This window comes from Mytilus galloprovincialis, chromosome 11, assembly GCF_965363235.1.
Source record: "Mytilus galloprovincialis chromosome 11, xbMytGall1.hap1.1, whole genome shotgun sequence".
Taxonomy (NCBI): Eukaryota; Metazoa; Mollusca; class Bivalvia; order Mytilida; family Mytilidae; genus Mytilus; species Mytilus galloprovincialis.
In genome coordinates, this window is record NC_134848.1 from 10,870,529 (window position 1) to 10,888,021 (window position 17,493).

The 17,493-nt window shown below is 32.2% G+C and overlaps 1 protein-coding gene across 1 annotated transcript in view; it reads left to right on the forward strand.

The window, feature by feature from the left end:
- Window positions 1-2,654: 2,654 nt before the first annotated feature.
- Window positions 2,655-17,493, forward strand: part of LOC143051638 (scavenger receptor cysteine-rich type 1 protein M130-like) — a 64,877-nt gene continuing 50,038 nt past the window's right edge. The window contains exons 1-9 of the mRNA XM_076224538.1: window positions 2,655-2,710; window positions 7,208-7,244; window positions 9,192-9,342; window positions 9,789-9,949; window positions 11,139-11,310; window positions 11,849-12,000; window positions 13,164-13,314; window positions 14,030-14,190; window positions 15,724-15,874. Of these exons, the coding sequence (XP_076080653.1) occupies window positions 2,693-2,710; window positions 7,208-7,244; window positions 9,192-9,342; window positions 9,789-9,949; window positions 11,139-11,310; window positions 11,849-12,000; window positions 13,164-13,314; window positions 14,030-14,190; window positions 15,724-15,874 (1,154 nt within the window). The 5' untranslated portion in view covers window positions 2,655-2,692. The remainder of the gene's footprint in view (window positions 2,711-7,207; window positions 7,245-9,191; window positions 9,343-9,788; window positions 9,950-11,138; window positions 11,311-11,848; window positions 12,001-13,163; window positions 13,315-14,029; window positions 14,191-15,723; window positions 15,875-17,493) is intronic.

Below are 17,493 nucleotides of genomic sequence, written 5' to 3' on the forward strand. Positions count from 1 at the left end.
TGAATTAACGGTAGCAATTAGCTGTTTATGGAAAGTTGTCTCATTGGCACTCATACAGAATCACTTAGCTTATATCTATAGTTGCAGTATATGGTATTAATACTATATATAATATTATAATTATGTTGAACCAAAAAGAAAGATTTGAAGGATGATTTCAAATGTTAATTTCATCATAGACATATACTAGTAACACATTATATGTTTCTGTTTCATGGAACATATATTAGAAACGTTAACAAAACTTACTATAGTTTTTGCCAGTGTAATCACACTTCCATAGTTGAGGTATATTATTTTTAGATAATTGTTGCTGTCTGGAATCTGCGGATATCAGATAAAATAAATAAAATAAAATAACAACATGCTTTTAATAAAGACCACACCAACATGCACACCGTGTTTACTGTACAAGATGCGCATTACGACACTGAATTGCTCTTTACTGCTGACTTAGTGGAACATATTTGAAAATCTGAAACCTGATGTTAGCGTTGAAACTCGAGCTAATAAATTAAGCACGCAGTAAAACTAGGTCAAATAAGAAATCAGGAATATGCAAGATGTTATGTTTTATTTTACAAATTGTCAGATTCAGCTAGGTCATTCCGGCCCGGTTTCCGTATGAATTCTAGTTTTGCTGGTCCACAAAGTACCATATAGGTTAAATCCTATTAATGTTCATTTGCATGTCAAAAGTCGGTAAATTCCATCATAAATGTATGTCTTTAGTTATGTCTTTGTATCATTATTTCTTTAAAAATAAATGGGGTTGTTACAGATTTTGTTCAATCATTGACCTTTGCCAAGTCATTTCTTCGCTCAACAAAGGATCATTTCATATTCAGAAAAGTTTACGTACACTGGTTTTATACTATTTTTATATAAAAAAAATCGAATACTAGTATATGAGACATATAATTTGTTAATTCACATACTTTACTTTCCTTAAAAGTATTCCAAATCATATGCGTTGTAGTTTGTAGTACGCGTATTCGCCGTTTATATTAAGTGGATGTTGTTTATGTGGTATTTTTCTTGTGTATTTTTTTATTGAGCAAACATTTTGTACAGTGAAAATTTATTCTGCCTATTTCGTAATCAAGAAAATATTGATTAAAAAAACGATATATACGGAAAAGGGGAATCTATATATTTCAGAAATAAACCCGATTGGCTGATTCATTATCAGTGATAACATCCTAATTCATCTTTATCGTGTTTGTCAACACTTTAGTATTTGAAGACAATTTACAAACCGAGGTACGTACTGATGTGTTAAGATTATCAATAAAAATAATTGTAAAAAATACAAACTATAACATATTTCAGTCCGTACTTTTGCAATAACTCTTAATTTTAAAACAGATGGCTTAATTTCAATTATTTTGAATGTTTTTATTTGTTTGTTGTTTTCATTATTTATCTTTCTCCCAAATGAATGATTGATTGTTCAGTATATGTAATGTGGAATCCTGAAATGTCATTTACTGTATCCGCTATGAATTTCTAATGTAGAATGATTTATAAACAGATGACAAATTTATGATTTTTTTTAATAAAATAAGAAATAATATAAAATGTGTAAACTCATGACATAGGTATGAAATACGGACGATATAAAACACACATTTTAGGGGATGGAATTTCTTGCACATTTTTTTTATTGAGACACAGAAGCAAATACAATAGAACACATGTAATACATGTAAACTATATTACAATCGGGTTGAACTAAAAAAGTGTTTATCACAGTGTGCGGATATTATTGATACAGTTTAGTTTTTTACCACAAATTTTCACCACATTTTGAACAAAACAAATCCCTGTTCAACATTACCGCTATGTTAGGTTACATTAAAAGTCCTTTTATCGTTAATCTTTATACCACTCTTGTATTCAAACAATTGGTTAGGTAAAAAATTCTGATTGTTCTAGTTACTGACTCATTTAACGAATAGTAATATTGTTAAGCTTGTTATCAAATTTGTATTTACATAAACGGCATGTACGAACGTATGAAATAGTTGAATACTTCTTTTTGTTTTTATAAAGGTGTCTAAGCGTTGACCAAAGCATAATTTGCATGAAGCGCAGAAAAGATTCATAATAAAGATGTGTGCACGATCAACGCTTTCAACAAACAATAAAAATGATAAAAAAGATGTATTCAATTCTAATTGTTACATTGTTATGCTAAACCCGTTAAATAACGGGCTACATCACATTTTCCAAGTTATGTGCTTGTTTTCATATGTATTGTTGGATGCACGTGCAGTCAGGAAAGTTAAATTTTATCAATCTAATATTGGGATACCTATCGATTGTTGTTAGCCAATCAAAAGTACAGATTCTACTGAACCATTTACTTAAAATCTAAAGGAAAATAGATTTTTAAAAATTCACCAAATATATATGCAAGTCATAATTAGTCAGTTGAACATGTGTCTGTATTTAGAATATGATTGTTACACCAAACAATGTGATATGAATGATTTTAATTGATATGTTGCCATATATTGTTTAACAGAAGCTGCAATTTTGTACCGAGGCAAACGTAACAGTCGCTTCAATATCAAAGGATGCTGTACATGACCACATATACAAAAAAAAATAGCCTATCAATAAATAGTTAGAATCCTTAAATTTGTTTCAGATCTACCTCCATGATTAAGACAAATGGTTGATTCTGATGATGATTTATACACTGGTAAGTTGTTGCATATTCATTATTAAGTTATTATTACATATGTTTAAGCTCACCTGGTTCAAAGGGTCTTGAAAGTGAACTGTTCACATCACTATTAATCTGTCGTCGTCCGTTGTCGTTTACTTTTACAAAAGTCTTCTCTGAATGTACTGGGTCAAATTTAACTTATCTTGGTCAAAATCATTATAAAAATATCAAGTTAAAAAATAAAATGTCTATACAAATAGAAGATAGGGGGTAAAATGCAAGTTGTGTCTATCATCTTGAAAACCGCTATTTAGAATAAAATCTGACAGTTGTAAAAATGTTCAAAATGTTAAGATCTACATATTGTCTGTTGAATTAAAAATACAAGTTTTATAGTACTTCTTATATGATCTTCCCTTGTAAATGACGATTTTACCATTTTGTTTTCAATTTTGCCTTTTATTATGAAAATTGATATGTATATGCATGTAGAAAGAAACTTCAACTGGCAAAACAGATCAACAACAAGACAAAATTCACAAGACTTCTTTTTGAGTAAATGATTGGTTTTATCGATATTTTGCGTGTTAGCCTATTTTCGGGATAATTATACTTTAACAATGCTTAAATAAGAAAATTACTAGCGAGGCAAAATCTTCGGAAAAATAGCAACCCTAGTCAATTAAAACTTGAGTGACGTGCACCAGCCACATTCGGGATTCAAAATCACAACCTCATTTTGACAGGACAGTGATACAGTGGGGCGACTACACAGAGGGGTGTCTTCCTCGAATGCAAACATTTTGTATGTTGCCTATTCGTTGTACGCTTGCATAAATATTTCAATAGATGCTTTTATAATATCAATTGGTGTTTTTATAAGTATTTAACTGTTAAAATAGTTAGTGAATTACCACTATCCCAGGTTAGGGGAGGGTTGGGATCCCGCTAACATGTTTAACCCCGCCATATTATTTATGTATGTGCCTGTCCCAAGTCAGGAGCCTGTAATTCAGTGGTTGTCGTTTGTGTATGTGTTACATATTTGTTTTTCGTTCATTTTTTTTTATATAAATAAGCCCGTTAGTTTTCTCGTTTGAATTGTTTTAAATTGTCTTATCGGGACTTTTATAGCTGACTATGCGGTATGGGCTTTGCTCATTGTTGAAGGCCGTACGGTGACCTATAGTTGTTAATGTCTGTGTCATTTTGGTCTCTTTTGAACAGTTGTCTCATTGGCAATCATACCACATCTTCTTTTTTATATTGATAATATTGCAACATTTTATCACCTTTTTGATAAGAAAAAATAGCAGATTTTGGAGTTAAATTATTATGAATTTTAAATAATTAAAGAAAATTAAAACATTTTATTACTTTTAATAAAAAAAAAAGGATATTTCGGGAATAAAAATGTTAATTTACATCAGACATGAATTAATTGAAATATCATTTTTTGTTGAATACAATTATTTCAAACTAAAAAAGATATTAGAGATTTATTTAATTCCATATCATTTTGAATACTTTATTAGTCAATATGAACTATATAAACGAATTGTTTAAACTGGCTGCATTTGTTTGTACATGTTCTCAGTCAGGAACCTGATGTTCAGTGGTTGTGTGTTGACGTGGTTTATACGTTGTTCTCGTTTCATATAGATTAGACCTTTGGTTTTCCCTTTTGAATGGTTTAACACTAGACATTTTTGAGGCCCTTTATAGCTTGCTGTTCGGTGTAAGCCAAGGCTCTATGTTGAAGACCGTACTTTGACCTATAATGGTTTACTTTTACAGACATTGATGGAGAAGTCTTATTGGCATTGATACCACATCCACCATCTGTATATGAAATTTCCATTGAACAATTGATTCACCTTAAAAAATCATAAGAAATAATTAAGTAACAATGATAACTTCCAAACACAAGAAACAAAGTTTCAAGAAATTTCATCTAGTAATATTGAAGGATTTTACAGCACACACAACTATAGAAATATTAAAAACCACCAAATTCCAAAGAGTCTATCGAAGAATTTATGCAAATTTGAATTTCTGACAATATTCACATGTTGACTTTGTGATGCAACACTTTTCAAAAGTTTCATTTTGCGAAAATCCATATTTGATTAAGCAGAAACTGAAAAAAAAAATGATTTTCAACAGCTAGATTTAGCTATCTCTTATGATAAGTATGATTTTTTGAGAAGCAGGCACTTTGTTGAGACAACTGTTAACACCGATGCCTTGAACGCCAACATAATTTTACAGGTATATTGTCGGTAGACCAAAAGATGTTGGCATTCAAGGAATAAACCCATAGAGGACCCTATGTGTAATTGACATCATGCAAATTGTTATCCAATAGTATAATTTCCCCTTCAATGGTTCATATTTCATAGAACTGAACAGAGTATCGTACATGTGTATTTACATTTAAGAGCGAATGAATTAGTGACACCATTTTAAGCTCACCTGTCCCGAAGGGACAAGTGAGCTTATGCCATCACTTGGCGTCCGTCGTCGTCCGTCGTCTGTCGTCCGTCGTCCGTCGTCTGTCGTCCGTCGTCCGTCGTCTGTCGTCGTCTGTCGTCGTAAACTATTTCAAGAATCTTCTCCTCTGAAACTACTGGGCCAAATACTTTCAAACTTTAACTGAATGTTCCTTAGGGTATCTAATTTATAAATTGTATCCGAAGTTTTGATCTATCAACAAACATGGTCGCCATTGCTAAAAATAGAACATAGGGGTCAAATGCAGTTTTTGGCTTATAACTCAAAAACCAAAGCATTTAGAGCAAATCTGACAGGGGTAATATTGTTAATCAGGTCAAGATCTATCTGCCCTGAAATTTTCAGATGAATCAGACAACCCGTTGTTGGGTTGCTGCCCCTGAATTGGTAATGTTAAGGAAATTTTGCTGTTTTTGGTTATTTTCTTGAATATTATTATAGATAGAGATAAGCTGTAAACAGGAATAATGTTCAGCAAAGTAAGATTTACAAATAAGTCAACATGACAGAAATGGGCAGTTGACCCCTTTAGGAGTTATTGCCCTTTATAGTCAATTTTTAACCATTTTTCGTAAATCTTAGTAATCTTTTACAAAAATCTTCTCCTCTGAAACTACTGGGCCAAATACTTCCAAACTTTAATTGAATGTTCCTTAGGGTATCTAGTTTGTAAATTGTATCCGAAGTTATGATCTATCAACAAACATGGTCGTCATTGCTAAAAATAGAACATAGGGGTCAAATGCAGTTTTTGGCTTATAACTCAAAAACCAAAGCATTTAGAGCAAATCTGACGAGGTAATATTGTTTATCAGGTCAAGATCTATCTGCCCTGAAATTTTCAGATGAATCAGACAACCTGTTGTTGGGTTGCTGCCCCTGAATTGGTAATTTTAAGGAAATTTTGCTGTTTTTGGTTATTATCTTGAATATTATTATAGATAGAGATAAACTGTAAACAGGAATAATGTTCAGCAAAGTAAGATTTACAAATAAGTCAACATGACGGAAATGGTCAGTTGACCCCTTTAGGAGTTATTGCCCTTTATAGTCAATTTTTAACCATTTTTCGTAAATCTTAGTAATCTTTTACAAAAATCTTCTCCTTTGAAACTACTGGGCCAAATACTTCCAAACTTTAAGTGAATGTTCCTTAGGGTATCTAGTTTGTAAATTGTGTCCGAAGTTATGATCTATCAACAAACATGGTTGCCATTGCTAAAAAAAGAACATAGGGGTCAAATGCAGTTTTTGGCTTATAACTCAAAAACCAAAGCATTTAGAGCAAATCTGACATGGGGTAATATTGTTTATCAGGTCAAGATCTATCTGCCCTGAAATTTTCAGATGAATCAGACAACCTGTTGTTGGGTTGCTGCCCCTGAATTGATAATTTTAAGGAAATTTTGCTGTTTTTGTTTATTAATAGATAGAAATAAACTGTAAACAGCAATAATATTCAGCAAAGTAAGATCTTCAATTAAGTCAATTTGACCAAAATTGTCAATTGACCCCTTAAGGAGTTATTGCCCTTTAAAGACTTTTTTCACAATTTGTTTATCATGTTGACTTACTTTAAAAAATCTTCTCCTTTGAAACTGCTGTATCAATTTCAGCCAAACTTAGGCTAAATGAGTTTCAGAGTATCTAGTATAAATTTTATATTTTATTTCCTTGTATGTCAAGAAACATAGCTCCTATGGCTAAAATAGAACATAGGAGAAAATGATTATTTTTTTTGGCTTTTGAAGAAAATAGGACGATCCAAAAAACATTTAAATAAATTGAAAAGCCAAAATAATCATTGATGAGAGATTTAACCAAAAGAATTAAGGTGAGCGATTCAGGCTCTTGAGAGCCTCTTGTTTAGTACCGATATAGCAAACAAAAAAAGTAATGGGAAAATTGCTATTGAAATGCACTATACATGTACTATACTTTTTCGAAATTCAGGAAAGAAACTCTTCATATGATGAACCTTTGTATATATCTTTAGTTTCTGTTATTCATTTTCAGATATTGTTTGTATTGTTTCTTAACGAAGACACACAAGGTAAGATTTGAATATGCAAATGGATGCCATTGCTTCATAATTTGTAATATGTGGGAGTTAACGTCTCGCGTTCTATCATATTGCTTGAATTGATTGACCCTTTACATTTATCTGTATACTCGTGTGATTTTTTTCGAGCCTGCGACCTTTGTCGCTAAAGCGAGACATAGCGATCTAATTTAACATTACTTCGTCGGTGTCGTCACTCTGGGGTTAAAGTTCTCTCTTAAACTATCCTGAATTTTCTATATAACTTCGACAGAAACTTGTTTATGATCATAAGATGGTATCCAAAAGTAAATCGTGTAAAATAAAAAGCATGTGCAAATGATTGATGAATTCTTTATAGTCATTTCCTGTGCTCGTGGTTGGTGAATAGTTATTTTATTAACATATTGTTACAAAACATGTAAGAGGTGTTCTCAAATCTTAGTTGATCATTTAAGTGGTTAAAATTTCAGTTCTGTTAACTCCCTAATACTAGATAAAGGCTGTGATAATCAGAAGGAGTTTTTGTCCCAACAGTTTAGGAATTTGGGTCCAAAAGGGTTCAAAATTAAACTTTGTCTGATTTCATCAAAAAATGAATTAATTGGGTTCTTTGATATGCCAAATCTAACCGTGTATTTAGATTCTTAATTTTTGGTCCTGTTTTCAAATTGGTCTACGTTAAAGTCCAAAGGGTCCAAAATTAAACTTAGTTTGATTTTAACAAAAAATGAATTCTCGGGGTTCTTTGATATGCTGAATCTAAACATGTACTTAGATTTTTGATTATGGGCCCAGTTTTCAAGTTGGTCCAAATCGGGGTCCAAAATTATTATATTAAGTATTGTGCAATAGCAAGAAATTTTCAATTTCTTGCTATAGCACAGTAATGCGCAATGGCAAGAAATCTTCAATTGCACAGTATTGTGCAATAGCAAGAAATCTTCAATTGCACAGTATTGCGCAATAGCAAGAAATATCTAATTTCACAGTTTTGTGCAATAGCAAGAAATATTCAATTACACATTATTGTCCCGTTTTCAAATTGGTCTACATTAAGGTCCAAAGGGTGAAAAATTAAACTTTGTTTGATTTCATCAAAAATTGAATTCTTGGGGTTCTATGATATGCTGAATCTAACCATGTATTTAGATTTTGGATATTAGACCATAAAAGGTAAATGTCCAATTTAAAATTTTTAAGTTTTTAAGTTTAAGTTCTTAGACCACATTCATTCTGTGTCAGAAACCATCGTGTGTCCACTAATTAATCACAATCCAAATTCAGAGCTGTATCAAGCTAAACTGTTGTGTCCATAGTTGCCCCAACGGTTCAGGGTTCGACCTCTGCGGTCGTATAAAGCTGCACCCTGGGGAGCATCTGGTTATAGTTAGTTTTTATGTTGTACTGTTATATCACTGTCCCAGGTTAGGGGAGGGTTGGGATCCCTCTAACCTGTTTATCCCCGCCACATTATGTATGTATGTGCCTGTCTTAAGTCAGGAGCCTGTAATTCAGTGATTGTTGTTTGTTTATGTGTTACATGTTTGTTTTTTGTGCATTTTTTGTACATAAATGAGGTCTTTATTTTTTCTCGTTTGAATTGTTTTACATTGTCATTTCGGGGCCTTTTATTGCTGACTATGCGGTATGGACTTTGCTCATTCTTGAAGGCCGTACGGTGACAAACGTTGTTAATTGCTGTGTCATTTTGGTTGGTCTGTTGTTGAGAGTTGTCTCATTGGCAATCAAACCACATCTTCTTTTTTTTTTATTTATATCTGATGCAATTTGGTCAAAATACTAAATTCCGTTGACTTAAGGCAAGAATTCTAAATTGAATAATTTTTTTCAAGACCTGAAAAATATGACAGAAGACATGAGCAAAACATATGATTTAGTTTCAAAGAAAGTTTCAATTACCATTAACTTTTATATATTCGTAAACTTTATTTCCAGCCACTAATGTGCGATTAGTTGGCGGCAATAGCACAGAAGGCAGATTAGAGGTATATTGGAATGGCACATGGAGTAATGCGTGTTATTTGAGTTATTTCAATAGTGATGAGCGAGGACCATCGGTTGCGTGTAGAATGCTTGGCATTTCATGGTGAGTTTCATTTACATCGCAACTGAAATTTGTGTATGCATATTTTGTTATACTATCACTCAAGTAAACTATTTATCGTTGGTAAAATATTGTATCGAAAAATAAAGGCAACAGTAGTATAACGCTGTTCAAAACTCGTAAATCTATGGACAAAAATAAAAATCGGAGTACCAAACTAAAACTGAGGGAAACGCATTAAATATAAGAGGAGAACAACGACACAACATTAAAATGTAACACACACAGAAAGAACGACATAAAAAGAACAAATAAGTCGGCAAAGTTATGATTATGTAATGATCGGGGTTAAGTATAGAACCTTGAGGACCATTTACATTTATAGCTATTTGGTCTCACGTCATAAAATAGAATTTTCTATCCCTGAACATAAGCTGTTTAAACTTGTTTATCATAAAGAAAACTGAACGCTTATGAACCTATTGCAGGAGCGGTTATTTTAACAGAAAGTACGGAAATGGTAACAAAACTGTTAGTTTACAAAATATAAGATGTCAAACTGGTTTAGAGACAGATATAGATCAGTGTTCACCTTATGATAGATGTAATGGAAATTGTTGTCCTCATAACTATGACATTGGGGTTTCGTGTAAGTTATTGTACATATTTTTCTCAATTCATGCAGCTTATACAACCTCGTGTACGCACCAAAATCTATGGAGAAAGACGTTTCGACAAAGCTAATGTGAGTCTCTGGAACAATCTTCCTAGCCATCTAAGACATGAACACTCAATCGAACTTTTTAAGAAAAATTTGAAAACCCATTATTTTAGACTCGCTTTCAGTGATTACATGTAACTTTTTATATTCAGAATGGCTTTTTAACTTTGTTCTTTTCGTTGTAGTATAATATGTCTTTTAATTATGATTATTTATTTTTTAACTTTTCTGTTCCTTTTGGGTTTTTTTTTTTATTATATGTGTTTCAAAATTTTATTTTATTCTTATTGCATTGATTGTTTTAATGTTAAACGCCTTTTATTTTTTAACTGCATTGATTGTTTTATGTTAAGCGCTTAGAGTAATTTTAATTAGATAATGCGCTATATAAATACTGTAAATAATAATAATAATAATAATAATTCACCAAAATTACAATGCTGTACCAACTTAATAGGGCATGAAAACATGTGTATGAAGTAAGATTATAGGCCTCTATAAAATCATCTCTCCTACAAATCTTCGTTGAAATTGTTTTATGCAATAAAAAATAGCTAAAATTGCCTTGTCGAAAAACATCATAGTTTATCTCTATTTTCGGAATAATTCTTCTGTCAAAATATTTCCATTCTTGTATTTCAAAATTATTGGTTGTAAGAGTAATTAATGTTTGGCTTAAATGAAACAATGGAAATGGGACATGTATCAAAAAGACCAGAGAGCAGAAAACAGCAGAAGGCCACTAATTGGTCTTCAACACAGCGAGAAAATTCCGTATTAGGAGGTGGGCTTTAGCTTACCTCTAAACAAAAACGTGTACTAGTTCAGTGAAAACGCACACACAAGAACCTGATTATGATTTTGTACTAAATTGAATTTAACATTGAATTTTTCGAAAAACTAAGGATTTTTTTTATTCCAGGAACAGATTACCTTAGCCGTATTGCGCACAACTTTTTGGATTTTTTTTATCCTCAATGCTCTTCAACTTTGTACTTGTTTGGCTTTATAACTATTTTGATCTGAGCGTCACTGATGAGTCTTATGTAGACGAAACGCCCGTCTGGCGTATTAAATTATAAACCTGGTACCTTTGATAACTTTTGTACTAACACAGGTTACGACGACGAAACACCGCTTAGACTTAATGGCAAAAACAGTGATTCAGAAGGCATAGTTGAAGTGTATTTATCAACCGACATGCACTGGGAATGGGTTCCACTTTGCGCAGATGGGTTTGGTGATCAAGAAGCGAAAGTTATATGCCAAAGTTTGAACTTTTCAACAAGGTATATTTATTCGAGTTGTCACCCTTTGTATTCGTCAGTTCTATAAAAACTTACAGATATTGTGATACCATATACAAAGCAACACCAAAGTGTTTGAAGGATTTCAATATAGTTATCCACCAATAGAATACTTTTACAGAAAAAGTTTCATTAGACATAGGAAAATACAATCTAAATGCACGTCGGTCCTTTATGTTTTGTGTGTATGCACAGCAGATATAGTATTTTATGGACCAAAGAAAAAGTCTTGATAACATACAATAATAAATGAAACTAAATTTAAAAAAAAAGTACAACTCAAGTTGAACCATTGAAACTCATCTCAACCATGAATATATCATTTGAAATTTCCAACAAATTTTGAATTATTCCATGTTCAGGAAGAAACTTTGTAAACATTACAAATCTTAATTCTTAATAAGTGCTAAGAAAATATGAGGAAACTACAAAACCGTTTGGTTTTCATTTTGAAACGCACTCACGATAAATCGGTAACATTCAATTTGTCATTTCATAATCACCGATTTCTCTTTTTAAGCGGATTAAGTGCTTCGTCATCACAAATCTTGTCTTCCGATAAGACTCTAAATGAGTACTTCAACTGCCAAGGATCTGAAAAGAAACTTCTACAGTGTACAAAAGAAGCAAGAACAACTTGTCCCTCAAAACAAGTTGCAGTTGTTTCATGTGGTAAATTGGTTGTACTTTGAAACCTGCCTAATTAGTAGTTTATAGTAGTAGTAGTGTATAAATTGATCCATATAAATTATATGACCAGGAAACCTACATAAACTGAAAGCTGATATTTCGTCATTAGTTTTACATTGTAAAAATAATCATCCTATGTTGAACTCATTTTGAATTCCTTCATTGTTTTAGACAGGCTTCACTGTAAAACATGTAAAAAAGCAATATATAATGTAAGAAAGTTACACGCCACAAAATATTGTTTCATGCATGATATGCTCTATTTAAACCAATCCTTTCCGATATATATTTTGATTGCTATACTGGTACTGGATACGTATTTATGAGCAATACACAATTAAATTTTTCTGCGAATCAAAAAGTTTAAACCATGAATCTTACAATAGCAAAGGATCTCGACTAAATAAAGTTTTATTTATTTTCCGTAACTTTGAAATCAAAATGGGAACAATACATTGTATATTCAACATGTACACATGCCTGTGATACACATATATTCGACTTACAAATATGTAGGAAACAGAAAGGCAGAAGATACAGAGGGAACATTCACACGATAAGTTCGAAAACAAAATGCATATTGTGCTGACAAACCTCAAAGTTGTTATCTTTGACCGTAATGATCTCCGTTAATATTTATATTACTTAAAAGATCTTACAATTTTACCTTTGCAAATACTGATGAATTATCTTTCAGTCTGTAATACTACATTTTGTGATATTCTGACTTTAAGCCAAAAGGAACAAAAAGTACACATTCTCCCTTACATGATTTACCATTGGTTTTTAAATCGTCCGTTTATAAATTTTGAAATTGTAAAGAAACTAAAGTTTCCACTCCCTCAGGCAAAGTTGGCTTTAGAAGAATTTGGCTATTTATTTTAGGTATTTTTGACATATAGCTCTTCAACGGTTTCGGTACTTATACATCCTCGGATTTCAAATGTTTGGCTCTGAGCGTTCTTGATGAAGGTAAATCCAGATAAGCGCTTCGAACGCATGAAATTATTAAACGTGTTGGTTTCAATTTGTTACAATTTTTTATTCTACGAACACTGTTCGAATGTTAAATTTAAGTGATAGTAGAATTATATATATAAACTTTACACTGAAACATGCAATTGACTATTACAAATTCACTTCAGATCATACTGAAGTAAGATTGACTAACGGAAATTCTTCTAACGAGGGTCGATTAGAAGTTAAGCATAATGGCCATTGGGGAAATGTGTGTGCGACAGGATTTGATGAAAACGATGCCAAAGTTGTATGTAGAATGCTGGGATTTGAGACAAGGTATATTTATTCGTGTTGTATGTAAGTAGCATGTGTAACAATCTGTACAGATGTGAAGGGTGAATTCATTTTCCGATAATTCTTTTACAAACTGGTATATAAGAGATAAAAAACACATTTTCTTACTAATCATATGAATATGAAAACCTGTACTCTAACAAATACATACATGTAATGATATGACAGGATACCTTATTATATTCTGTGGGAGAAAAGGTATTTCTGAATTTTTCTTTTGATTTTCAAATGCATTATATGTATTGTACAATAATGATAACGTTTTCGTTTACATACAAAATTGTGTTAAGGGCTAACTGAGGCCCGCTATCTTGTGCGTGATTTTTTCGATGTAATGATGGCCATGGGTTTTTTCTGCTGTTTGGTCAAGTTCTTGTCTTGTTGACACATTCCCCGTATACGTTCTCAATTTTTAAGTGAAGCTTTCAAAAAGTCAAATAAATATGATTTTAAGTGCATCTTTAAATACGATTGTATTATTTGTCATATGCCTTTAGACAACAATCTCTCAAAAGTATTGTACAGAAATAAATTAAATGTCATGTTTTAAATACCTAATGACAAGACTGTTCTGATTTATGGTATTTCAGGAAGCACGTGATTTGCGCGAACAATATAATGTTCCATTAATGGAGGTTTTAGGTAATATCTATTAGTTGTTCTATAATAGTTTCACAATTAGAGTTTTATATTCTAGGCAAGTAGAACTTATGAATTACCAGCAATCTGGCCATGGACAAGGACAGGTACATCTTTCAAACGTAGCTTGTGATGGAAATGAAAAGGATATAAAAGCATGTGCTAACATTCAATGGAATACACATTGTAATCACAATGACTTTGTTGAAATAGAGTGCTGTAAGTATTTTTCTATTACTATAATGTTTTAGGAAATGATTTAATTGATCGGTTTAGCCGCTTAGATGGAATTTTTGCTGCATAAAAATGCAGCATTCCATGTAAAAGATATAAAACAAAATCGTACACTATGCATTTTAAGTGGTTTATACTGTTTGGAAATATATGTGAATAAATGAATATGGTCTTTGGGTACTTAGCCACAAAATAAAAAAAAAGTGTTAACGTCCTCTCTTAGTGAAAAGCATACATGTGTCAGACCACCAATAAACACCCCCTACATAATCAACAAAATGATTTAATATTCACACCTTTCTAACTGTTTTAATCTTAAGGTTATCTTCATGTTTAAAGTATTGTACTGAAACCCTTCCGTTCAAAATAAACTACTACTAAAACAGCTTTTTTGGCTAGAAATTGTTAATGAGTATACTATGAAACAAATCATTTTTAATGCTAAATCATGAACAAATAAATTTTGGATCAAAATGGAGTTTATGTATTTTTCATTCAAAAAAATTCTTTTTGTTAGTTTAAGTAAGTAATGATATCAAAAGAACTTTTTTTTTGTCGGATAAGTGCCACTTTTATATTCTTATTATGAGTGGGTGAATTAGTGATCTTACTCATAGGCTTCATTTAAGTGTAAACTAAAACGGTGTTGTATTATTGGAAATGAGACAATTATCATCCGGAGATAAAAGGACGTAATTGTTAGCAGCACCTTAGTCAAATTACGATCTTCATCAATGAGCAATACCCGTATGAAGAATATCAAACATAATCAAGGCCCTGTCATGCCACCCTAAAAACCTAAAACAACCCATACAACATGTACAAGAAAACAAACGATCTAAATTATGTTCAAAACTATAATAGAAAATCAATATTATAAACTATAACCAACGACACCAACTCAATTACAGGGTCCAGACTTTGGACAGCCAGATAAATAATGAGGCGGAATTAAACAATTTTGTAATTTCCCAAATATCCACTAAACTCTGACGTAAAGAAACAACACATCATAAGAACTCCTCAAATCCACTACCTCATACAATTTCCTGAATAATAAAGAATGCTAAAATTATAAGAACATATACATAGTGTTGTCAACTAGGGATCTTGCTGCAATTTGAAGTCAACCAAATCTAACTAAATGATAAAAAGATATTTGTTCCAACTAAACTACTTTGGGGGCTAGGGAATATGGGGAACAAATAAGAGAATTCTGCTGTTTGTACAAATTAAATGTAAAATCTGGTCCCACGTGATTTAATAAAAAAAAATGTGCTACCCCACTAATAAAGATATAAAGTTGGATGGTCACACATTTATATACGGGTTTATTTTAAGAACATGGTCAGTGATTCTCCTGTTTCGTAATTTGGAGAACTTGAAATGTAATGCAGATATTTTTGTGTTAAATTGTTTGACACATGTACTTGTTGCATTCAAGTTAGAGCTTAACAGGTAACCATATCACCTGCAATCTATAGATTCAAAATTTTGTATTGATTATGGAATTTTCAGATGCAACAGAAATCCGTTTGGTAAATGGTAAATCTCCATTCGAGGGTCGAGTTGAAGTGAAATATAATGGTACATGGGGAACTGTATGCGATAACGGATTTTCCATAAATAACACAAAAGTAGTCTGTCGAATGCTTGGTATTGAGTCTAAGTATGTATAACATTCTGTTTCATCATACATAGTTATCTTGAGAAAAATATTTTCTTTCAAGTCTTTTTAAAAATAATTAAATCATACAATTATCTAAAATTAGTAAGAACAAAATGTAGAAAGCGCCGTATTTATTAATATTGAACATGTTATGTATGCATATTTTATGTTTATTGTAGTATTTTCTATCTTTTATTCATAGATTCCACCCTTCTAGTATTGTTTATATTATTATCATTTTTGTTGTGTTCCTGATATAAACACCGCACCAAAAGTTAAGCAACAGCTTGATATTTTCCCTCTATTTTTTTTGTTTAAAATAAAATTTGATACTGCTTTGTTTTCATATATTTCATTAATCAATTGTAAATCGAGAGATAAGAATTCAGGTATAGATTGTATTCCAAGGTATCTGAAAACATATATTCTAAAGCATGTAAAGCTACGTACAACATTTTCCTTGCAATTAAATGTAATGTGTTTTGACGTGCTGTCTTGTCAGTATATACGATAAATATTCTGTTTTGGAAGATGACCAGACGTAAGTTAACAATTGCACAAAAATGGCAAGGCATTGGTATTCTCACTTCTGGGTTGATTCTGCGCAGAATAGCTGTTTAATTTGGCATTGTATACAGTGTCACTTTTAGGTTATTAAAGCGCCATAGAGATAGTGGACCAGTTGATGAGAGCCAACGTTCTGGTAGGTCACGAAACATCTGCAAAATATGACCGGGTTCTTTCACAGTCAGTTCGTGGACATCAATCCAGTACTGATCGCCGCTTATGCGACAACTGGGGAATACATTGTCGCGTGAGTCTTCTAACTGTTCACCGCAGACTAAATTGTGCCCATTTACGTGGCCGTATGCCAATCAAAAGCACATTGCTGACTTGTAGGCATCATCAAGCACGACGTCAGTGGTCTATGTTGTCACCGCCGTTGGACCTTGAAATAGCGGCGTCGAGTCCAGTAGACCCCCTACATTATATTGATGGGTGCATCCGTGTTTGGCATCCTCGGGCTACAGCATATAGGGGACATCACATCTTTTTTTTTAACTACAGCGTCTGAATCCGGGGGTTTGACAGTTTTGGTATGCTTTTCATTCTAATGTTAAATAGAGGTTTATGTTCTGGATGGGTATGACGGGTAAAGAGTATCGAGATAACATCACCGGGATAGCATTGTGTCACATTTTGACAATCATAATCTTGCAACTAGACCAATAATCATTGTCGATTATGCTAGGCCACACAGAGCACACATTATTCCAGGGTTCCAGCTTTTCAGAATTTAAATTAATTACTTACAGCCTTGATTTCAGAATAGCAAATAGTTCCTGTTAGAACATTACAACGCTTAGTTCAAAGCATGAGACGACGTGTTGATTTTCTAGAAGAGTGTAGGGTTCGCTTTCTATTGACCTATATTGAACTTGAGTATATTCACAAATTGTTACTTTCGATGGTTGAAAAAAGTCTCTGTATAACATTTATGGTGCACAGAAAACATGTCAAAACATCAGTTTAAATTAAATCTTTATCTTTTCGGGCTATTTTACAACCATTTGCCAAAAATGTGATAGTCAAAAATTTAATCAGGAAAACAGTCAAAA